The 24,252-nt window shown below is 42.3% G+C and overlaps 2 protein-coding genes across 2 annotated transcripts; both read left to right on the plus strand.

Annotated features, from left to right (window-relative positions):
* Positions 1 to 496: 496 nt before the first annotated feature.
* LOC115113568 (B-cadherin-like) lies at positions 497 to 14,515 on the plus strand. Its single transcript, XM_029641353.2, has 16 exons — positions 497 to 726; positions 1,150 to 1,264; positions 7,633 to 7,871; positions 8,069 to 8,209; positions 8,308 to 8,463; positions 8,555 to 8,699; positions 8,801 to 8,973; positions 9,077 to 9,205; positions 9,312 to 9,497; positions 10,884 to 11,128; positions 11,251 to 11,393; positions 11,509 to 11,733; positions 11,820 to 12,038; positions 12,169 to 12,299; positions 13,347 to 13,487; positions 13,675 to 14,515. Exons 1-16 carry the CDS (start codon positions 676 to 678, stop codon positions 13,879 to 13,881), a joined length of 2,646 nt encoding a protein of 881 aa, XP_029497213.2. The 5' UTR covers positions 497 to 675; the 3' UTR covers positions 13,882 to 14,515.
* Positions 14,516 to 19,008: 4,493 nt separating this feature from the next.
* On the plus strand, positions 19,009 to 21,530 carry LOC115112806 (zinc finger protein SNAI2-like). Its single transcript, XM_029639805.2, has 3 exons — positions 19,009 to 19,208; positions 20,114 to 20,725; positions 20,859 to 21,530. The coding sequence occupies exons 1-3, from the start codon at positions 19,010 to 19,012 to the stop codon at positions 21,038 to 21,040; spliced, it is 993 nt and encodes a 330-aa protein (XP_029495665.1). The 5' UTR covers position 19,009; the 3' UTR covers positions 21,041 to 21,530.
* Positions 21,531 to 24,252: the final 2,722 nt, after the last annotated feature.

Here is a 24,252-nt window from a genome sequence, read left to right on the forward strand (position 1 = left end):
TTTCCTTTGAGAGAAGTGGTAGTGGTAGGATAGCACAGGGTCTCTCACATTGACACACAGACTTTACTACAAGCTGAGGAAACATATGGCGAAGAATATCTACAGCATTTATTTCGACTAGGCTAAATGGAGTAATGGTATATGTTTTTTTTTTTTACCATGATTAATATAAATGTATTTATCAGTCATTTGTTAAAATGTAAAGTTTATTTTGACAAATTATAGCTTTTGACAAATATAGACAACTCTTGCTGACTGTGTTTGGTTTGAAACTATTTTGATCATGAAATGGAATGACTGACATCCGTGTTTGATCCTGAACCCACTCTTCCTCATCAGTGCTTCTCTCGATCGGAATTCTCAAATTATTGTGAAATAATTTGGCACATAGGACCCTGCTGTGGGTTTCTGGATTATGACAATTTACCTGTGTTTCATAGGTGCAGGTATAAGGAGCCGTTCTCCTCCATGACCATATTTGGAGCGAGCGTATGGGCGAGGTCACCTGCCTGCACACGGCACTCACCAGAAACTACCTGCTGAAACTCATTCCTCCAATTTAACCGACAATCAAGAAGGCACACATTTGAACAAGAGAGACTTTTCCCCATCTACGCGTAAACTGATTACTTTTTACTGTTGGTGGAACAACTATTCTGAAATAATTCAAAACAAATGGGGGCCTTTTGGTTCGTGGAGTTGGGGGTATTAACATTGTTTCTCCAGGTAAGATTTTTTGTTTCTACTCTGAAAGTAACATGCAATGTAGGCTACGCCATTTACCTGGTAACACTAACTTACAGATACTGATTCAGCCTAACGTTACTAGTCTTATTTAACTGATTAATTTTTCATGATTTGTTGGGTATATTTTGTTTTAGCCAGCGTTGGTCGATTATTTAATTAACGTTACCAGGTTAACGCACCCGGATATTTGTTTTGTATTATTCTTAGCTTTTATTTATTTACACTTGTTCCACATTTCGCAGTAGGGTGATGTGGTATTTGTAGAAGGTCAACAACTATAGTAATGAGTGGTAATTATGATAGTATAATAGCATTTCTAAGGTAATCTGGTGAATATTGATTTCATGACCTTGTGTAGTTGATTTATAAATAATAAGTTATTTGCTTTTTCCTTTTTGTAAGGCTTTCAATCCAGGGTCGTCGGAGGAGTCAAAATGTCTGCCGGGTTTCAATTCAGAAATTTACATTTTCAAAGTTGAAAGAAATCACGTACAAAGTGGCCGGAGACTAGGAAAAGGTAAGAACTAACTTAATGGTAGCTTAAACGCTCTTAGCATATGACTGAGCAAAACATGTATAACGTCGCGTTCAAAACAACTGGGAACTCTGGGGGAAAAAATGATCTCCGACTGAAAGAAACATTTTGAACTGTCATCCAACAAAGAATTCCAACTCGGGTCTCTTTCAAGAGCTCAGACCTGAAGATCAATGGCGTCATGATTTGACCGGTATTTTTTCCCGAGTCGCAGTTTTGAATGCTGCATAAAGCCAACAATTTAAAAAAAAATTGGTGTCATCACTTCAGATTACATTTTAGTTTCTGCTTTGAATATTTCAGTACACATTGATAAATGTTTATCCATTGTTCAATTGGAAGTATTTTGTGTTTCAAGATTTGGGTTGGTCTCCCCTGATTCCTAATCAAACTGCCACCGTTCTACATTGTACAGACAAACCATTACTTTGCAAATATGGCATGCCACTGACCTTCCCCTGTTTTGTTAGTTTGTTTACGATAACATTGTGGTGTGTTGTCAGTCTAGCATTGGGACTAATGGAGGGTTTTTCACACCTTTGCTTTGCTAAGAAAGCAACGTGTCACAATTGTGTGACCAATTTAGTAGGCTAGATTTGCATTATGGCTTTTAATTATGTTTTCATCAAGTTATGACCTAATTGAAGGCTGTTTTTGTCTTTGTAAAACGGTTGACTAGACAGGGTGAACTAATTGATGAGACATGCTACATCTGGTAGTTTAACTGGGCGTGTAGGCACAAGATCTGATCAGTAGAGTAAAACAGGTTAGACTTCCTGGAACAACCATTAGGCTGGCCTAGATTCCTCTGAGTGACTTCTGACATTGATTGTCATTCACGTCAACTGACAGCATATGCGTTATTCATTTGTAGTATCAATAGGAAATGAGAAATCCCTTTGTGTAGCAACCTATTTCCCATGATCATGTTCCATGATTAGTACCCAATATTACAGTAATAAGGAGGTAGTCTTAGTCATTGCTTTACAACTATTCCTCCTCCCTTTGGGATATGTTACGGGAAGACGTCTACAGACTCTCAGTATAATCTACACTTGTCTCTTGTGATACAGAAAGTTTGGTACTTTCATCTACATGTTGTGGCAAGGTCAGGAATCCATTCTAGTTTCACTCCTAACCCATAAGATTGACGTCAGTGTCTTGCTATTGTTGGGCAATATTATGTGGGTATAGCTAGGCCTGTGGGGATCATGAAATTGTCAGGTGGATATTTTCATGCAACTAAGTGCTGTTCTTAACTTAGTTCTTAACAGTGTGGTTCCATATGGGACCGAGATTATCATCTCTAAACTTAAAGTGGGAATCTAAAGATGCAACAACTAGGATGGGTTCACTAATATAACTAAGATTGTGCCTTTTGGCTTCTCGACAATGAAAGAAAGTTTATGAAAACCAATAAAACAGGAGAGAAATGCTGGTTTCAATGGCATATGAGGAAGTCTATATAAAATAATTGCCTCCACGTTTATAAGGTGGAATTTTGGCGAGGCTGCTTTGAAGCAAGGTAAGACATGCCCCATAATATGGAGTAAAATGTTCGGGTTTCAAACATCAGTATTAAAATGCATAGGCCTACAGCCTCCAGCTCATATTGCAAAGTGGTTGAGACATGTGATAGCCTGCCTACCTTTTCTATACACTCGGCTGCAAAGGCAATAGAAAGCTGGGATCCTCTTATTAATCGTGGCCACCAAAACCATGTTTTTATCACACAATTGCATTTATAATTGTTGCGCAGTGACTAGCAGCATCCAGCTGTATTGCCGTCTGACAGGTGATATTTCCTCTCAAACTAGGCTCTATGCTGTGCATGTGTAATAAATAAGATGCATGATGACTAATGAATTAAAAACATCAGCAACAATTTACACTGAACAGAATAGAAATGCAACATGTAAACAATTTCAAAGATTTTACAGTTCATATTAGGAAATCAGTCAAAATAAATTAATTAATTAGGGGCTCCCGAGTGGCACAGTGGTTTAAGGCACTGCAACTCCGTGCTAGAGGAGTCACTATAGACCCTGGTTCGATTCCAGGCTGTATCACAACCGGGAGTCCCATTGGGAAGCGCACAATTGACCCAGAATCGTCCGGATTAGGGTTTGGCCCGGGGTAGGCCTTCATTGTAAATAAGAATTTGTTTTTAACTGACTCACCTAGTTAAATAAATAAAAATAGTCCCTAATATATGGATCTCAGATATGCATCTGGTCACAGATACCTAAGAAGGTAGGGGCGTGGATCAGAAAACCAGTCAGTATCTAGTGTGACCACCATTTGTGTCATGCAGCGTGTGACATCTCCTTCACATAGAGATGATCAGGCTGTTGATTGTGGCCTTTGGAATGTTGTCCCACTCTTCTTCAATGGCTGTACGATATTGGCGGGAACTGGAACAAGCTGTCGTACACCTCGACCCAGAGCATCCCATACATGTTCAATGGGTGACATGTTGGCCATCGAAGAACTGGGACATTTTCAGCATTCAGGAATTGTGTACAGATCCTTGGGACATGGGGTTGTGCGTTATCATGCTGAAACATGAGGTGATGGCGGCGGATGAATGACACGACTAGGGGCTTCAGGATCTTGTCACAGTATCTCTGTGCCTTCAAATTTCCATCGATAAAATGCAATTGTGTTTGTTGTCTGTAGCTTATGCCTGCCCATACATAACCCCACCGCCACCATGGGGCACTCTGTTTACAATGTTGAACTGAACTGCTCGTCCACATGATGCCATACACACGGCCTGCCATCTGTCCGGTACAGTTGAAACCGGGATTAATCCGTGAAGAGAACACTTCTCCAGCGTGACAGTGGCCATCGAAGGTGAGCATTTGCCCACTGAAGTCGGTTACAATGCGAACTGCAGTCAGGTCAAGACTCCAGTGAGGGCCATGAGCACACAGATGCGCTTCTCTTTTTTGAATTTGTATTTTATTTTTTTTACTTTACACATTTTTGGGGGGTAATTATTTACTTTAAAACCATTGTTTTACAACTTTTCCCCCAATTTCGTGGTATCCAATTGGTAGTTAGTCTTGTCTCATTGCTGCAATTCCCATACGGATTGGGGAGAGGCGACGGTCTAGAGCTGTGCGTCCTCCGAAACACAACCCAAACAAGCCGGACTGCTTCTTGACACAGTGCCCACTTAACCCGGAAACCAGCCGCAACAATGTGTCGGCGGAAACACCGTACACCTGGCGACCGTGTCGGCGTGCACTGCGCCCAGCCCGCCCCAGTAGTCACTAGTGCGCGATTGAACAAGGACATCTCTGCCGGCCAAACCCTCCCCTAACCCGGGCGACGCTGGGCCGATTGTGTGCTGCCCCATGGGTCTCCCGGTTGTGGCCGGCTGTAACAGAGCCTGGACTCGAACCAGGATCTATAGTGGCATAGCTAGCAACTACTACGCAGTGCCTTAGACCACTGTGCTACTTTGAAGGATAGATGAGCTTTTCTGAGATGGTTTCTGACAATTTGTGCAGAAATTCTTCAATTGTGTAAACCCGCAGTTTCATCAACTATCCTGGTGGCTGGTCTTAAGACGATCCCGCAGATGAAGAAGCCGGATGTGGCGGTCATGGGCTGGCTTGGTTACACGTGGTCTGCGGTTGTGAAGCAAGTTAGACGTACTGCCAAATTCTCTAAAATTATATTGGAGGCGGCTTATGGATGAGAAATTAACGTTCAATTCACTGCCAACAGCTCTGGTGGTCATTCCTCCAGTCAGCATGCCAATTGCACTCTCAACTTGAGACATCTGTGGCATTGGGTTGTTACGCAACGTCACATTTTAGTGGACTTCTATTGTCCCCAGCACAAGGTGCACTTGTGTAATGATCATGCTGATTAATCCACTTCTTGATATGCCACACCTGTCAGGTGGATGGATTATCTTGGCAAAGGAGAATTCCTCACTAACAGGGATGTAAACAAATTTGTGTGGAATTTGAAGGAAATTAAGCTTTTTGTGTCTATGTAAAATTTCTGGACTCTTTTATTTCAGCTCATGAAACCAATACTTTAGCCGTTGCTCTTAATATTTTTGTTCAGTATAATTCCTCTAAATTATACAAATTAAGCATGACCAGTCAAATGTATTTCAAGTGGCTAACCTAAGCGACTGAGCATGGTAAGATTGTCGGTGTCAGGTACGCTGTATCTCAGAAGCGGCCGCCCTCCTGGGCTTTTCACACACACACACACACGTGTCTACGGTTTACGAGATTAGTGCGACAAACAAAAAAACATCAGTCAGCTGCAGTCCTGTGGGTCAAACAGTTCGTTGATGAGAGGGGTCGAAAGAGATAGTTTGCACCGTTCTTGACAAACAGGCGGGCCACAACCATGGAACATGACAGAGTTCCGTTTACTTGCGTGGCCTGCACAGTCCCCAGACCTCAACCCAATAGAACATCTTTGGGATGAGATGGAACGGGCTGTTGGCAGCACCTGTGTGATGCCATTGCGTCAGTATGGACCAATATCCCTGTGGAATGTTTCCGACACCTTGTAGAATGCCCCAAACAATTCAGGCTGTTCTGGAGGAAAATGGGGTCCGCCTGTGTAGCTACTTTTCTCAGTGAAACCTACTTTTCTCTGGTAAAATGCAAGCTTAATTTCAAGCAAAACATTATGAAATGTAGCTGGCTGCATTCTTTCTGTGATGCATTTGAAATATATGATGGCAGTGCATTGTTTTTGCCTAAAAGTCCTTGCTTTTTCATTGTAAGCTCATTTGCACTTCTGTCATCTGTTCAAAATGAAGCAATTTTCTGTCTCGTGACACTTGTGTGAAGGAAAACTATAGTTGCACGCCCCATGCTCAGTCTATTGGAGCAAAAAAATGTGTTTTTGTTTTGATGGTCTGAGTTTTGAAAATGCAAGTTTCTGAAATCTAAAGTGACCCCTGATGCGACTAAAGGCTATCATTATTTGAAAAAGTTGCACAAAATAGCTTCTCAGGCTGCACATGTTCTCTCAAGTGATCATATTTTCACCCATCAGATTATTCTCAATTTAATATTGTCTTTACTCATATGTACAATTAGTTTTAATTTAGAATGGTTTATCAAATTGGCAGGGGGAAAAAGACATGTCATCCGTATGCACTAGAAATGCGACTGGAGCGTTGAGTCATGATAATCTCCACTTAGCCCCCTCCTGTACTTCCTGTTCACCATGACTACACGTCTCCAACAGCAGAATCGAGTTTGCAGACGACAACAGTGTTAGGCCTGATTTACCAACAATGACGAGACGGCTAGTTGTAAAACAAATGTTTTTGTGACAGGTGGCCTGATTATTTATTGCTCTGCACTTGATCTTTACCACCTACAGCTTTCTTTAATTTGTTCAAGACTGTTGACAACCGCCTTCTGGCCCAAAGAGTGGTAGTTGCTGTATCTCTACCTACCTGATTCTCTAGTACCTAACTATCAATAGGATAAGCAGAAGTGTGTGTGTACTGTGGCATACTACAATTCAGTTTTACTTCTCAACCCCACCTTTTCTTGTTTTTGTGTAGTTACAGAGTTTCGGCATAACATCTAGCTAGTTCATTAGGGTTCTAAATGGATATGTTTTATGGGCAGTCTAGGCCTAAATGAAAACTACAGAAAGATGTGAGGGGAAAAACAGAATTGTAGGTCCTTAAATACTATTTTAACATAATAGGGGCATAATGAGCCACTCACACCTGAGTGACTCAGACCTCTTTTGTAGAGCTAGGTCTATGCCTCCGGATGTTTAGAAGTAGTAATGTGAAACCAGGGGCTGCTGCCCACCTATCCTTGAGTCTTAACCCAGGGCCTGTCAACTCTGCTCTTTCTCTGTCCACACAGGATGATTATGGTAGACCACTTGTATACAATGACAGCTTCATCTCTACCTGGTATATTGTTCTAAGTTGCACAGTACTAGTTATACATGTAATGTTCGTTACATGAGGATATGGGTCAATTTACTCCTTTGCAAGTCAGACATGTTGGAGATTTTTACATTATGCAGGGCTTATTATTTGTACAATGTCTTTGCAGCAGATCAGAATTGTGCTCATGAGGTGATTTAGGCCTAGCTTTTTTTTTTTTTAGAAGGCCATTTACTGCTTTGTTACTATGAACAGTATTCCATTCATAAACTGCCACCAGACTCACTCAGTAAATGTATCTAGAAAGTACTGATGGAATAGGGCTTTTTGTTATGAATTTGAGATTAAAGCAACAGTGCTTTAAATATGCTCCTATTGTTGAATCACAACCACATACGAATTATGGTTGTGATATTTTTTAAATTATATCTTCTGACCACCTTTTCAGTGGTTTTTGATGACTGCACCAGCCGCACCAGCTTTCTCTTTCACTCCGAGGATTCACGCTTCAAAGTAGATGGCGACGGGACGCTGAAACTGAAGAGGGGGGTGACTCTGCATAATGGACATAAGGAGTTCTATGTCTCTACCCAGTCCAAGGGCAAGAAGATCACGGTTCCAGTCAGAGTGCTGCATGAGGCCAGACACGGCCACCACCATCACCATGAGATGACCACCCAGCCCCAGGTATATGACTGGTCAAATTAACATTGACTATGCTGTCCTCTAGTGGATAGGTGGGCATTGAAACTGATTTTTTTTTTTTTTTCAGGTCAATTGATGACATTTGCTGGCAGTTTTTGTAAAAAACATTTGTTTTATTTTAGTGCCTGTAAATCAAACCATAGACTTGATATTTCATGGTTTTTGTTTCAATTCCACAGCCCGGATCAAGTCTGTCTCTACCTGTTCTGAACTTCCCCAAGTCTTCAGGAGGTCTGAAAAGAAGGAAGAGGGACTGGGTCATTCCTCCCATCAACTTCCCAGAGAATGACAGAGGCCCCTTCCCAAAACATATGGTGCAGGTAAGTGTCTTGTAGGTTAAGGATTGTTCTTACATTACTCCAATATCAGTGTTGGACATTTTGTAATTGACGTGAACATTATCATCCTTGTAAACCAGATCAGGTCCAACAATGATAAAGAGGTGAAGATCCTGTACAGCATCACTGGTGCTGGGGCTGACCAACCTCCTGTGGGACTCTTCACTGTGGACAAAAACTCGGGGTTTCTCTATGTGACCCAGCCTTTGGACAGGGAGAAAAAAGACAAATACGTTGTGCGTTTTGTGTATCCTAATTTCCTTCCCTTGACTTAATTGAAAACTGATTTATATGTAGTTTTAAACTATTTGTTACTCCTCTCTGTAGCTCCTAGCCCATGCTGTTGCAGTGGGTGAAGGTAAGGCTGAGGCACCCATGGATATCATTGTGAAAGTCATCGACATGAATGACAACAAACCTGTATTTACCCAAGATCCATTTACGGGAACAGTTCCTGAAGCATCAAAACCAGGTATGTTGTTCACACACACTCAGTATTTACAATACTTAATGATGTGATGTTTAAGGAAAATAATGCTAGGATGATTCTGCAATTTTTTTCACTCTGTTCAGGTGATGAGGTCATGCAGGTAACAGCCACTGATGCTGATGAGGAGGGCTCTGCCCATTCTGATGTCAGATACACCATTCTCAGTCAGGAGCCTCCGCTACCAAGCCCTAAGATGTTTGTCATCAACCCTGTGACCGGAATGATTCGGGTTAACGCAGCTGGGTTGGACAGAGAGGTTGGTCTCTTTTCAAATCGGTAGTCTTGTTGATCATTTATTCATTGTGTACATTCTACATGTGTTACGTTTGTGATTTAGTTTACTACTTAATTTGTTTCAGAATATTCTTAAATATACTTTGGAAATCCAAGCTGCCGATTTGGAGGGAAATGGCCTTACCAGCTTTGGCAAAGCCATCATTACAGTAACGGACAGCAATGACAATGCGCCACAGTTTGTGATGCCTTCGGTAAGCACATTTGTGAAGACAACATTTCAAATTGAAGCCTTAACCGTGTTAACGCATAATGGAATTGCCCTTTGTTGCTTTATAATCATGCTTCTCTCCTTTGCAGTACACCGTGTCAGTCCCAGAGAATAAAGTGGATGCCTTGGTGGTGAAAATGCCAGTGACTGATGGGGATGATCCTCACTCCTCTGCCTGGGCCACCACCTACAAGATAGTTGACGGGGACCCTCAAGGCCTTTTCAATGTGAGCACAGGCCCTAGCAAGCTGGAAGGCATCATCATGACAGCAAAGGTATGTTGAAATCCTCTCCTTTAGATGTATTTGAGCTGCTACTTTGGAGGTGTAGCAGAAGCAGCCTGTCACTAGCTTTTTAGCTTCTACTCTAGAATGGTATCCTGTAGGAAGCTATTTGCACTCCCCTTAGTAATTTATTTGGAAAGTGAAGCTGAAATTTAATTTGGCTCTATACATTTTTTTTTTATTTGAGATTCAATGTTTCATATGAGGCGACAGTACACTATCACTTTTTTTTGAGAGAGTATTTTCATACATATCGCCCCCGCAGGAGGCCTTTTGCCTTTGGTAGGCCATCATGGTAAATAAGAATTTGTGCTTAACTGTCTTGCCTAGTTAAATGCATTTTTTTTTTAAACTTTTTTTTATACAGTTTAGAAATTAAAGTACTTTGTTTCTAGTCCCCCTATTTTGAAGGTGTCTTAAGTATTTGGACAAATTCACTAATGACAGAAACATTATATTAAGCAGCACATTCATGAGAGGCGTAAAATCCAATTATAATACACAAGTAGTGTGAAATGCACAACCCTCCAACCATCGACGAGAGGATGATTTAAGGTCTACATGTACACTACAAGCAACATGTGTGTATCACCAACTTGCGCGTATCGCTCTCGTGCAGCAATGTTTGCAAACACAAAAATGCGTCGGTAAATAATGTATTGTCATTTTGGAGTCTCTTTTATAGTAAATAAGAATGTTTCTAAACACCTACATTCATGTGGATGCCACCATTTTATTATGGATAATCATGAATGACTCTTGAATCACTATGAGTGAGTTCGAGGGATAAGTATCATACCCCCAAAAAATGTTTATTGGTAATGGTGAGAGGTTAGCATGTTTTGGGGGTATGATCTTTCTCACTACTCATTATTCACGATTCATTCAGGATTATCCATAATCATGGTAGCATCCACATCAATGTCAAATGCATCAGAAGCATATTCTTATTTACAGTAAGTGATTCTTATTTACCATTCATTTCTATTGGGCACAACGATCTGAAAACAAATTGAAAATGCGTCCAGGAAGTTTGTAGCCGCAAGCTTGATGTAGTCATTGCGTGCTAGGAATATGAAACCAAATACTAAACTTTTGACTACTTTTAATACACTGTGAATTTGTCCAAATGAGGGTGACTAGATACATAAAGTGCTTTTATTTATAAATGGATATTTATGAAAATACCTGTTATGTACCGTTGCTTCATATGAAACATTTGATCTAAAATGCTGGAGTATAGAGCCAAATTATGTTCGGGCTACACTGTCCAAATAAATATGTAGGGGAGTGTATGCTTGTAGATATAAACACCATTATCCTGATTCTATAATGTCTGAAGGATTCCTATTCTGATGGGCTTTTCTGTTCTTTCAGCCGCTTGACTTTGAGAAGAACAACAAGTACACTCTGCTGGTCACTGTGGCGAATGAAGTCCCATTCGCCGTCCCCCTGCCCACCTCCACTGCTACTGTTATAGTGAATGTGGAGGATGTGAATGAAGCTCCAGTCTTCAGTCCAGTGGAGAAGATGATCAAAAAACCTGAGGACCTCCCTATTGACAGTGACCTGGTTCTGTACACCGCCACAGACCCAGACACTGCAAGGAATCAGAAAGTCACGTAAGATTAGAACTTCATTTACAATTTATTATATTTTTTTGTAAGATTTGAAGAGTATAATTTTGACAACTCAACAGGTTGTAAGCAATGCATATATTAATTTTTGTACATTTACTACACAGATACAAGATACGCAATGATCTTGCTGGATGGCTCAGTATCAACAAAGACACTGGGCTGATCAAAGTCAAGAGCCTCATGGACAGAGAATCCACTTTTGTCCAAGACAACAAATACTCTGTTGTTGTTCTGGGCACTGACAACGGTATTTCAATTAGCCCTTTCTCTAATATTAACTGTTAATAATATTTCAAGTTTAGAAGAGGACCACAACCTAAACTTGACTTCTTGAGTGACAGTGCTCTAATTTGGATTTGCAGATGAAATCCCAGCAACTGGCACTGGCACCCTTATCATAGAGCTGGAGGATGTGAATGACAACCCTCCAACCATCGACGAGAGGATGATTAAGGTCTGCAACAAGGAGTCCTCCCCACAGCTGCTGTCAATCACTGATATAGACGGAGCGGGCTTCGCTGCTCCATACACAGTACAGCTTCAGGGGTCGTCCCTTTCGAACTGGACTGCCAGAATGAATGACACAAGTATGCATTGATTTTTCCCAGAACTACAGTACTACCCCCCCCTTTAAAACAATTGCGTTGTTTGACGTTAACGTTTTCCATTTCAGAAACGGGCATTATCCTGACACTGAAGACTATGTTGGACAGTGGAGATTACACGGTTGTCCTGAGAGTGTCTGACATCCAGGGCCTGCACCAGGAGAGCACCATCCAGGCCTCTGTGTGTGACTGCAAAGGAGCTGATGTCCAGTGCACCGATAAAGCTGTGGCAGGCTTCGGCCTCTCTAGCATTCTGGGAATTCTAGGAGCCATTTTACTACTCCTATGTAAGTTGTTCATTTGTTTAACCCGGCACTGAAGTGTTTGGTCATTGCTGTCCTTGAAGCCTACATGTGTAGATAACACACTTGCACTTCATTGTGTATTAAGGCCCTGTGTGTTTGTTGTGCTCCACAGTGTTGTCTCTTCTGCTGCTCATGTTCCTGAGGAAGAGAGGTGGTGAGAAGAAGGAGCCTCTGCTACAGGAGGACGATGTCAGGGACAACATCTACTACTATGACGAGGAGGGAGGTGGCGAGGATGACCAGGTGAGGGAAGAGCACACCAGACTAGGGCTGCGGTTCAGCCTTCTAAGACACACCCTCGTCCACTCACATTCGCCTTATGCCCTTGGGGTAATCCCCGTCGCCGTCTTGGAGGGCGGTTCAAATGACTAGCCAAGCAATGGAAGTTTGCAATGTAAGCCCCTCAGCCCTTGTTTTTAGTTGCGTTTGCGAGTGTATAATTATGTTCTCTCCGGGGCCTGAAACTCCCCATAATTCAATTTGTGACGATTGTACATCTGCTAAGAAAAGTCGGCGAACACTTAAACAACATCAATGGAGAAGTCAACCTACAAGTGTAAGTAAAAACGAATGCAAATAAGTTGTGCTACTAATGCAAACGATGACTCAAAAACATCTCGTAAATGTTTTTTTTTGGTTTGGTTATCTTTTGGAAATTGTAGAAATAAAACATTTTCCAGTTCCAGCTAGACAGCCTAATGTTTAGTTATCTAATTAATTTGCTAGCTTTCATACAGTAGGTGTATATTAATAATGATATATTTAATGAGTAGACATGCACTCATAATTGACTGCAGTGCATATAAAGCTACCGGCGGCTAAAAACACCATCGTGGGATGAACGAGTGATGAATTTCCGGCAAGGGTGGTCCATTTAAAAAAATAATAATAATAATCCTTCTACCCTTGCCCTGCAGGTGTACACTCGTCAGATGTCATCAGAAGTGTCCACTTAATTTGAGGGGTTAGGGTGTGTGTCTTAAGTGTTTGGACTGCAGCCTAGCTCAGAACGTGCCCACTAGGCTCTCCCATCTCCCAAGTGTCAATTTATTATTGGGATATGCAATAACACATCTAAGGTTTATGGTTCTGTGTCTTTTGATTTAACCAGGTAGGCTAGTTGAGAGTTCTCATTTGCAACTGCGACTTGGCCAAGATAAAGCAAAGCAGTTTGACATGCAACACAGTTACACATGGAATAAACAAACACACCGTCAATAATACAGTAGGAAAATCTATATACAGCATGATCTTGTAATATAATGCGTGTCTACATCTTTCCACCTTCAGGATTTCGACTTGAGTGTTCTGCACAGAGGTCTGGATAACCGTCCTGATGTTTTCCGTAATGACATCGCTCCAACCATGGCCCGGCCAGAGTATCGCCCACGACCCGCCAACCCAGCCGACATTGGCAACTTCATTGATGATGTGAGTAAAGTCTTGAACTGATTAATAATGTGAGTGGAATGCACAGTTAAGATCATATCAATGTCTTCTGGGGATGATTTGTCATTCAAGTAACTGGATTTGACATGGATAATGTCAGTTTATGCTTGTTTAGAATTTGTGCTGTATATTCACCAAGGTGGTAAAATGTAACCTTTCTGTTGACCAGAACCTGAAGGCAGCTGACAACGACCCCACTGCTCCTCCCTACGACTCCCTCCTGGTGTTTGACTATGAAGGAGGTGGCTCTGAGGCCGGCTCCCTCAGCTCCCTCAACTCCTCCAGCTCAGGAGACGACCAGGACTACGACCTCCTTCAACAGTGGGGCCCGCGCTTCAAAAAGCTGTCTGACATGTACGGAGGAGGAGAGGATTGAGAAGTCAGTCAGCCTCTCAACCTTTTTGCTTGGAAAGTGTCCGGTTCTCCACACTTGGGTCTGTAGGCTGAAGACACTTTCTTACTTTATTTCCCCCTTTTGTGTGTTTCGGGCACATTTCCAGTTTGATTTGTGCAGACGTGGGAACATTTTAGAGAATTGTCTTCAATGCTCGTCTTCAGCATGGGGAGGGTGGCACACTCTTGGCTCTGCACTGGCAAGATGTTGACATGGATTTTACACAATTCAGCAGTGCTTTCTAATGGACTCTTAACAACCCCAGATTGTACTTGAATTTAATATGCATTGTTTGCTGGTTCTTGCTTCCATGTTGGTGTCGTATCATAAAGTTTCTATAAAGACTATACTTTGGTATGAAATGTAAGTTACTTGAAATCCAAATCAGCCTTAGGATTTATTTTGTTAGCTGAGATGAATTATCAAGCTCAAATGCTTTTTAAAACATGTAAGTTTGGGTGTTTGTTTTCCTTTTCATTTTAATCATATTAAATGTTTATTTTTTTCTTTGTATTTGCTTCTGAAGAAGCACACTTGTGAATTCTGTTTTTTATAAAGGATATCCCTTTGGTACATTAATGGCCATGTGAATAGTGTTATTAAATAAATTACAACATGTCTGTTTTTTTTTATTGTTTTTTTTAGCTAAATTATTCAAATTCACAGATGAGGCACTAGATGGCAATGATTGAATGAAACAGGTCTGGGTCAATGAATGATTGCATTTCCTTGTGCCACAGAACAGATTGTACAAGTTATATTTAAGCAATAATATACCGTGGCTAAGGGCTGTTGAGCACAATGCAACGCTGAGTGCCTGGACACAGCCTTTAACCGTGGTATACTGGCCATATACCACAAACCCCAGAGGTGCCTAACTGCTATTACAAACTGGTTACCAATGTAATTAGAGCAGTAAAATAAATATTTTGTCATGGCTGTGGTATACGGACTGATATACTAGGGCTATCAGAGATACTCTTAATGATCGGCTATGAAAAGCCAACTGACATTTACTGCCGAGGTGCTGACCTGTTGCACCCTCGATAACCACTGTGATTATTATTTGACATCTATGAACATTTGAGCATCTTGGCCATGTTCTGTTATCTCCACCCGGCACAGCCAGAAGAGGACTGGCCACCCCTCATAGCCTGGTTCCTCTAGGTTTCTTCCTAGGTTCTGGGCTTTCTAGGGAGTTTTTCCTAGCCACCGTGCTTCTACACCTGCATTGATTGGTGTTTTAGGCTGGGTTTCTGTACAGCACTATGAGATATCAGCTGATGTAAGAAGGGCTTTATAAATTGATTTGATCAGCCAATCAGCAGGGCTTGAACCACCCAGTTTATAATTTGTCTAGAATCACATGTACAAGAATCTGTGGCTAAAGTAGCCTGTAATCTCCATTAGAAACTGGGTGGTTCCAGCCCTGAATGCTGATTGGCTGACAGCCATGGTCTATCAGACTATACCATAGGTAAGACCATATGTATTTTTACTGCTCTAATTACATTGGTAACCAGTTTATAAACAAGATAGAACTGCCAAAGGGGGCAGTGTTGCAATCTACTGCAAAGATAGCCTGCAGAGTTCTGTCCTACTATCCAGGTCTGTACCCAAACAATTTGAACTACTTTTAAAAATCCACCTCTCTAAAAACAAATCTCTCACTGTTGCCGCCTGCTGTAGACCACCCTCTGCCCCCAGCTGTGCTCTGAATGCCATATGTGAACCGATTGCCCCCCATTTATCTTCAGAGCTCGTGCTGCTAGGCGACCTAAACTGGAACATGCTTAACACCCCAGCCATCCTACAATCTAAGCTTGATGCCCTCAATCTCACACAAATGATCAATGAACCTACCAGGTACCACCCCAAAGCCGTAAACACGGGCACCCTCATAGATATCATCCTAACCAACTTGCCCTCTAAATACACCTCTGCTGTCTTCAACCAAGATCTCAGCGATCACTGCGTCATTGCCTGCATCCGTAATGGGTCAGCGGTCAAACGACCTCCACTCATCACTGTCAAACGCTCCCTCAAACACTTCAGCGAGCAGGCCTTTCTAATCAACCTGGCCGGGGTAACCTGGAAGGATATTGATCTCATCCCGTCAGTAGAGGATGCCTGGTTATTTTTTTTAAATGCCTTCCTAACCATCTTAAATAAGCATGCCCCATTCAAGAAATGTAGAACCAGGAACAGATATAGCCCTTGGTTCTCCCCAGACCTGACTGCCCTTAACCAACACAAAAACATCCTATGGCGTTCTGCATTAGCATCAAACAGCCCCCGTGATATGCAGCTTTTCAGGGAAGCTAGATACCAATATACACAGGCAGTTAGAAAAGCCAAGGTTAGCTTTTTCAAACAGAAATTTGCTTCCTGCAACACTAACTCAAAAAAGTTCTGGGACACTGTAAAGTCCATGGAGAATAAGAACACCTCCTCCCAGCTGCCCACTGCACTGAAGATAGGAAACACTGTCACCACTGATAAATCCACTATAATTGAGAATTTCAATAAGCATTTTTCTACGGCTGGCCATGCTTTCCACCTGGCTACCCCTACCCCGGTCAACAGCACTGCACCCCCCACAGCAACTCGCCCAAGCCTTCCCCATTTCTCCTTCTCCGATATCTTAACCGCCATCGATAAGAAACATTACTGTGCAGCCGTATTCATTGATCTGGCCAAGGCTTTCGACTCTGTCAATCACCACATCCTCATCGGCAGACTCGACAGCCTTGGTTTCTCAAATGATTGCCTCGCCTGGTTCACCAACTACTTCTCTGATAGAGTTCAGTGTGTCAAATCGGAAGGTCTGTTGTCCGCACCTCTGGCAGTCTCGATGGGGGTGCCACAGGGTTCAATTCTTGGACCGACTCTCTTTTCTGTATGCATCAATGATGTCACTCTTGCTGCTGGTGAGTCTCTAATCCACCTCTATGCAGAAGACACCATTCTGTATACTTCCGGCCCTTCTTTGGACACTGTGTTAACAACCTTCCAGGCAAGCTTCAATGTCATACAACTCTCCTTCCGTGGCCTCCAATTACTCTTAAATACAAGTAAAACTAAATGCATGCTCTTCAACCGATCGCTGCCTGCACCTGCCCGCCTGTTCAACATCACTACTCTGGACGGCTCTGACTTAGAATACGTAGACAACTACAAATACCTAGGTGTCTGGTTAGACTGTAAACTCTCCTTCCAGACCCACATCAAACATCTCCAATCCAAAGTTAAATCTAGAATTGGCTTCCTATTTCGCAACAAAGCATCCTTCACTCATGCTGCCAAACATACCCTTGTAAAACTGACCATCCTACCAATCCTCGACTTTGGCGATGTCATTTACAAAATAGCCTCCAATACCCTACTCAACAAATTGGATGCAGTCTATCACAGTGCCATCCGTTTTGTCACCAAAGCCCCATATACTACCCACCATTGCGACCTGTACGCTCTCGTTGGCTGGCCCTCGCTTCATACTCGTCGCCAAACCCACTGGCTCCAGGTCATCTACAAGATGCTGCTAGGTAAAGTCCCCCCTTATCTCAGCTCACTGGTCACCATAGCATCACCCACCTGTAGCACGCGCTCCAGCAGGTTTATCTCTCTGGTCACCCCCAAAACCAATTCTTTCTTTGGCCGCCTCTCCTTCCAGTTCTCTGCTGCCAATGGCTGGAACGAACTACAAAAATCTCTGAAACTGGAAACACTTATCTCCCTCACTAGCTTTAAGCACCAGCTGTCAGAGCAGCTCACAGATTACTGCACCTGTACATCACCCATCTATAATTTAGCCCAAACAACTACCTCTTTCCCTACTGTATTTATTTTATTTATTTTGCTCCTTTGCACCCCATTATTTGTATTTCTACTTTGCACATTCTTCCACTGCAAATCTACTATTCCAGTGTTTTACTTGCTATATTGTATTTACTTTGCCACCATGGCCTTTTTTTTGCCTTTACCTCGCTTATCTCACCTCATTTGCTCACATCTTATATAGACTTGTTTCTTCTGTATTATTGACTGTATGTTTGTTTTACTCCATGTGTAACTCTGTGTTGTTGTATGTGTCGAACTGCTTTGCTTTATCTTGGCCATGTCGCAATTGTAAATGAGAACTTGTTCTCAACTTGCCTACCTGGTTAAATAAAGGTGAAATAAAAATAAAATAAATAAAATAAAATAATAGCAATAAGGCACCTCGGGCGTTTGTGGTATATGGCCTGTATCCAGGCACTCGTTGTGCATAAGAACCCCTTAGCCATTGGCCATATACCACATTATTGCTTACATACGCTTTTTTAAAACATGTTAAATAAAAATATTTGTTTTGTCTTACACTTTAGAAGTAGGTGGTTAAGGTCAGTATATTCTTAATTTGTTTTTCTACACAATGAACTGCTCAAGGAAATGAATAGTTACACACCATCGTAAAAAAAAGCTTTCAGTCCTCCACACCAATGACCTCCCCTCCTTGACCGGTAGTTCGGCTGCTTCAATAGGACGCACTTCACGGAATGGAAAATGACAGGTCTGGGAATGCGCTTTGTTTCCTAAGCTTTCAAATGAGACATGGAAAGAAACTGAGAATAATAGACGAGGAACCTCTCTCGAAACACTTCAAATCTGTCTTTCTATACAAGTAAGCATAGGATACAAAAGTGCATTCATTCATTCAAATAAACACCTATAGTTGGCCTAATCATAGGTCTGGACTTTGAGCACATTTTTAGGATGGAGGTGAATAACTTTTTTGACGGCTAGTTCAACCAACAAAAAAACCATTTATTTGGCATTTTTTGCTATACCATGTGATAGTGCGAACGTCTGTAGTATAAAGTAAAATACCGGTAGGTCGGTATTTTTTTCAACTAATAAAGCCAGTCAGGCAGGGCAAATTCAGATCGCCTGTCTACGGGCTTGCAGACTACTTTATACAGTGTTTTGCGATGCACCTGTTTTGTTGGGGTATGCAGATCGACGCAGAGGTCCGCCCCGGTGCACTTGTCCTTTCATTCTAATTGGTCCGACAGGGTGTGTATGCAAATTTTTAGCGACCCCTGCACCTGACTCTCCACTCCACTGAAGAATGCAAGGCAAAAGACAGCCTCCAAGAGCTATTTATTCAACAGGTCATCCTACTAGCACTCACTTGTTACATTATTGCGGCGCTGCAGACTCATCAATAACTCAGAGCTATATGATAAAGATGCCAAGGTCGTTTCTGGTGAAGAAACATCTCACTAATAAGAAGCCAAACTATGGAATTCTGGATTCAAAAGCAGACGGTACAGTTAATTTTTTTTATCTACTTCAATTATATGTTTCTATCGTTGTGTTGTATATTCTCATCTACAGTAGTTCTATAAAAAAAAAATACCAATGTGAATACCTTTGCTATTTTGTCTGTTGGCTATAACTTTGTCTGTTGGCTATATAGCATTATTTCAGAAAAAAACAAACATAATTGTATTTATTTTATTCCATTCATAGCCCATTTTATTCTTTCCGTGAGTAATTGAACACAGTAGGCCTATAACTCAAACAATATGATAAGAGCATAGCCTAAAATTATGTTAGTTATAAGAAAGTAAATAATGATGGATTTAACTGATACCTTGGAAGAGGATACGACAAATGCGTTTTTGGAGTTTTAGCAGGTGCAAAATCTGTCACACAAAAGAAGAGTTTATTATTAGTCCCTCATGGGATCTGAAGGGTCCTATTAAACGCGTTCAAAAGGCTAATGTAGTGCCCTCCGAGGCTCCTTTTACCCCAAAATGTGCCTTAAGTCTGTGTTTTTGTTCCAATTCACCCCTTAAAGCGAGCTAGCCTCTCACCCTCCCGTATTGAACTGTCAAAGATTACCATTATAGAGGGAAATAAAATATATGTGACTAAAATCAGATTATGATTATGGTTATTTTTTTTGTAAGGAAATTAGAACCGTGCCAGTTGGCTATGCTATGTGAATGCATTGGAACTTTGGATGTTATGCAAATCGATATGCACAATTACAGTCCCTCTGTTACTTTGAGACTGCTCCTAATATTGTAAATTAATGTCAAATATTTAACTATATGTTTTAACTCATTACTGAATTCAACCTAATTATTCTCATAGAGCATTGTTACAACATTTGAGTGTACTTGTAAAACAGTTTTAACATAAAATGGTGTTTGTGTCATTACAGATCTCTACACCAGCCTGGTCCAGCCTGAGGTAGCCTGTTACATCCCCAGCACTCCTCAGCCCCTGGAGGGTTGGCTGCCAGGGCCAAGTCTCATCCCCACACCAGCCTCCATGCACTTTCCACAGGTAGACAGGCTGCCTTCAAGGGACACCAGCTTGTCACTGCATAGCTCAACACAGGAAATCCTCTACCCCCTGTCAGTGTCTCACAACAATCTGCTAAGAGACTCACACTCCGGACTTGAGCCCCTGGGAACCATGGAACCCCAGACCTTCCTGCTCTCACAGGACTTCAGACACCTGGAGGAGAGGGGCAGCATGCCTAATCCCCTCATGGGCCTTGTTCACTCTAGTGTTAGTCAGGAGCGCTTTGAATGCTTCGACTGCCACAAAGCCTACTTCACCTTTTCTGGGCTGGCCAAGCACAGGCAGTTGCACTGTGAGTGGCAGTGTCACAAGTACTTCAGCTGCAAGTACTGTGACAAGGAGTACGTGAGTCTGGGAGCTCTGAAGATGCACATCCGAACACACACACTGCCCTGCGTCTGCAAGCTCTGTGGGAAGGCCTTCTCCAGGCCTTGGCTGCTCCAGGGACACATTCGCACACATACAGGTACGGACAGTAATGTACAGCCGGCAACACTTTTCACCTTTATTCACCTGTTTCATGAATTGAGCTTGACTTCACACTATCCCATATTCAGTTACCCACTAGGGCTCTGAGTTGATCAATTCCCTTTTTTCAGGTGAGAAGCCCTTCTCCTGCCCACACTGCAGCCGGGCGTTTGCTGACCGCTCCAACCTCCGAGCACACCTGCAGACACACTCTGACATCAAGAAATACCAGTGCAAGAGCTGCTCCAAAACCTTCTCCAGGATATCTCTGCTCTCCAAGCATGAAGAGTCTGGCTGCTGCCCACAGTCCTGATGCCATTTACTGCCTGTGCTGCCCACTCTGAACCTGTTGCCTACTTGCCTAGGCTACGCCTGGTTCTACTAACATCAGACTGCTGTGCCCTCACAACGCACTGGAGAAAGACTGCTATTAGTGACATGGAGCTCTGACTACTGTATGTTTTTGGTCTCTGACATTTCAAGCTCATGAAATAAGCACAATGGACTGTGTCCAAAGACGTTCTTATGTCATATATTTGATATATGAAGTAGTTGTTTGACAAAAAAAAATGAGAAAAGTTATCGCATGCTGCCAAAAATACTTGAAATTGAAAAGCCTTGAAGTTTTGATTGTGTTATTGATGATTACCTGTGCCTTTTGAGGAAATGTATAGCGGGAGTATACCATTTTGTATGAACTTTGTTTGTTTAAAAACAATAAATACCTACTTTTGTACAATATGCCTAAATATGAAAACATGCATCATCATGGGAGACATGAACCACTGAGATGAAAGCACAAGCCCTTGTCTAAGTCAAGAAATATTGAAGAAACTCACTTTTCTAAAAATCTAAACAAAGACTGAGTGACTGCTGAAGAGTGCACAAGTAGAGTATTAGAACTAAATGCTAGCGCTTTCCTATCAGTGACCCGGCACGTTCCTACTTTACGACCATTTCTTGGCATTGTGAGATCACTGGCATACTGTAAATATCCTCATGGGCACACAGGAAACTGGAGAATAAAGTGATTAGGATAAACAGAAAACAGATAGTGTGGGTGACATTCTGGTAGTGTTCTTGTGACACCCCTATCCCCAGGCAGGGTCTCTCAGGGGTCTCTGAGACGGGATCATTTAAATCACAGTCCCCCATTTTTCCTCAGCGAATTAATGTCTTTTTGGACGGCAGCTGTTGAAGGTGGATATTTTAAGAGTCTAAATAAAACCGTGATGTTTCCCATTTGTAATGGTGCATGGAAAATTCTTATTAAATATATCGGTTTATTGGCAGGTGGAGGGAGGCCAGCTGCATGCCGCTGTGGCGCCATGCCAAGCATCGCGGGAGGGGAGACGGTGGGGGCTTGGTCGACTCTTTCCAGTTGCTCAGCACAAGTGGAGCAGCTGAGTGGAGAGAGCTCCCTAAACACATGGCCAGTCACTGCCGGCCGGGAGAAACGCTGCTTTTCTTCAGCAGAATCCAAAACATGTCTGGCATGTCCCAAGGCACTCCAAACACGCGCAGGTTGGTGCAACTTGGCTGTCTGTTAGATGATTTGTAGAGTAGAAGGATGAATGGGGATTGGGTGCTGTGTTGGCACTGGCCGGCAATTAAATGTTTGTCAACTGTTTTACTTGTACACTGTTTCACATATTCGGCCACGGCAGCAATAGCCAGCTGTGTACAGTAGCTGCAACTGGAGATGGTCAACCCCTTTTGAACAATAAAAAGGTTGTTTTTGTTGTTGTTGTTATAACCACCACTCATTTAATAACAATCACAAATTAAGAAATCCATAAAGGGTGAACAAATTAAAATATCTATGTGCTAAATGTTAAAATGTACATTGATTGCACATATTGTGAATTGTCTGACAAATCAGGGTTCCCCAAACTCGTTTTGGTTTTTGCCCTACACAGCTAATTCAAACAATCAAAGCTTGATGATGAGTTGGTTATTTGAATCAGCTGTGTAGTACTTGGGCAAAATCCTGTGCTAAATTACCAAAATGTTAATATACACAGTAGGTGATATAGTTGTGGAAATAAAGAGACACCTGGACGTTTCTAAGTTGGGAGAGAAAGGGTATCTTGGGCCACAAAACCCATAACTTAGCAGGAAGCCCACGCAGAGCAGAGCTCATCGAGCCAGGCCAGTGTTTTCAGGATGCTAGATCCCATGGGGCAGGGCTCTGGCACCACGGTCACAGCTCCCTGGGGTGTTGCTGGGGGGATTTTAGTGGAGACTGACATGGCATTCCTCAGCATATCCTGGCTGGAGCCGTCTCGGCCCATCCTTCACCTTTCTGACGCACTAAATTTATACCAACATTATTCTTTAGCTGCAGGATACCATGGACCCGGTCAACCATGGACAACTTCTACTACTACTAAAATTGTGGAGATCAATATGAATGTTACCGTTTCAGAGGTCTGGTAAAAATGTTGACCAGCCTTACTAGAAAGACCCAGAGGATGAGGATGGTAAGACAAACACAAGGTTCCGGGCTCCAGACGTGATCTTGACCTCTGTCACCATTCTCCATGAAGTGTGCATCAGCTGACACAGCAGCAGCTCCTAACTATAGCCACTGTGACTCCACAAAAGACCCCTCTCGCCCTATAAATACCCTGTAGCCAGGGTAAGAGAGGCATGGACCTGATACCCTTACAGCAGCAGACGGGTCAAAAATAGAGGCAGTGTGGCTATTTCTGACCCAGTGTGAATTGGGCCTGGTCAAACTCTAGCTCCTGGGTTGGGTGGAAGAGTGGAACCTAGAGAGTTTCCAATGCTCTGCGTGAGTCAGTTAGCTTTCTCCAATTCCATAGAGCTGTGCCTGTCTGTTTCCCTTTGGAACAATCCCTGGGCCTGATCCAGGGATTCGCCTGCCAGTAACCCCCCCCCCTGCTACTCTGCTGGATACAGCCACGCTCCTGCGATGATTTGATAGCATAAAGGTCAACGAGTTCCCGTCCATCGAGGTAGAGAAGGTGCTTTGATATATCTGTCTTGAGGGTTTATGTTGATCAGTTGGCAGTAGTGATGGGAATCTACTGTAGATTAGTGGTTAGATAGTATTTATGTGCTTTGGATAAAACTAGTGACAGCTATCTCACGATTAGCTCATGTCACAGACCCAAAACATCACAGAAATCATGAAAAGCACATGTACTCTAGAGAAGAGAGTGAAGGAAGATAAATCAATTATTTGTCTGTAAAATGTTTGTTGACTGTCGAAAATTAGTCTGTGTTGCCGCCAACAGACACAAATGAAAATACATCCGTGTTGTATTTGAATATCATGGTCTTGATAAAAGCTCTTGCAAAAGTATTGTGGCCCCTTAGATTTATTCACATTTTATTGTTTTACAAAGTGGGATTCAAACGGATTAAATTGTCCGTTGTAGTCCAATGACAAGTAACCCTATTTCAAACTGGTTTCCAATAGGCCAACGTGACATGGGGTCATACAGTATTAGTCTATTGGAAAATCTGAATCAAAGAAAAGACCATGAAAAGACCATG

This window comes from Oncorhynchus nerka, linkage group LG28, assembly GCF_034236695.1.
Source record: "Oncorhynchus nerka isolate Pitt River linkage group LG28, Oner_Uvic_2.0, whole genome shotgun sequence".
Taxonomy (NCBI): Eukaryota; Metazoa; Chordata; class Actinopteri; order Salmoniformes; family Salmonidae; genus Oncorhynchus; species Oncorhynchus nerka.

Excerpts from the sequence above, each read along its gene's own strand:
- LOC115113568 (XM_029641353.2), top strand. The coding sequence starts at position 676 with ATGGGGGCCTTTTGGTTCGTGGAGTTGGGGGTATTAACATTGTTTCTC. Across the intron at positions 1,265-7,632 it reads TGGCCGGAGACTAGGAAAAG|TGGTTTTTGATGACTGCACC; the intron begins GTAAGAACTAAC and ends CCACCTTTTCAG. Across the intron at positions 8,210-8,307 it reads TCCCAAAACATATGGTGCAG|ATCAGGTCCAACAATGATAA; the intron begins GTAAGTGTCTTG and ends CTTGTAAACCAG.
- LOC115112806 (XM_029639805.2), top strand. The coding sequence starts at position 19,010 with ATGCAAGGCAAAAGACAGCCTCCAAGAGCTATTTATTCAACAGGTCAT. Across the intron at positions 19,209-20,113 it reads TCTGGATTCAAAAGCAGACG|ATCTCTACACCAGCCTGGTC; the intron begins GTACAGTTAATT and ends GTGTCATTACAG. Across the intron at positions 20,726-20,858 it reads ACACATTCGCACACATACAG|GTGAGAAGCCCTTCTCCTGC; the intron begins GTACGGACAGTA and ends CCCTTTTTTCAG.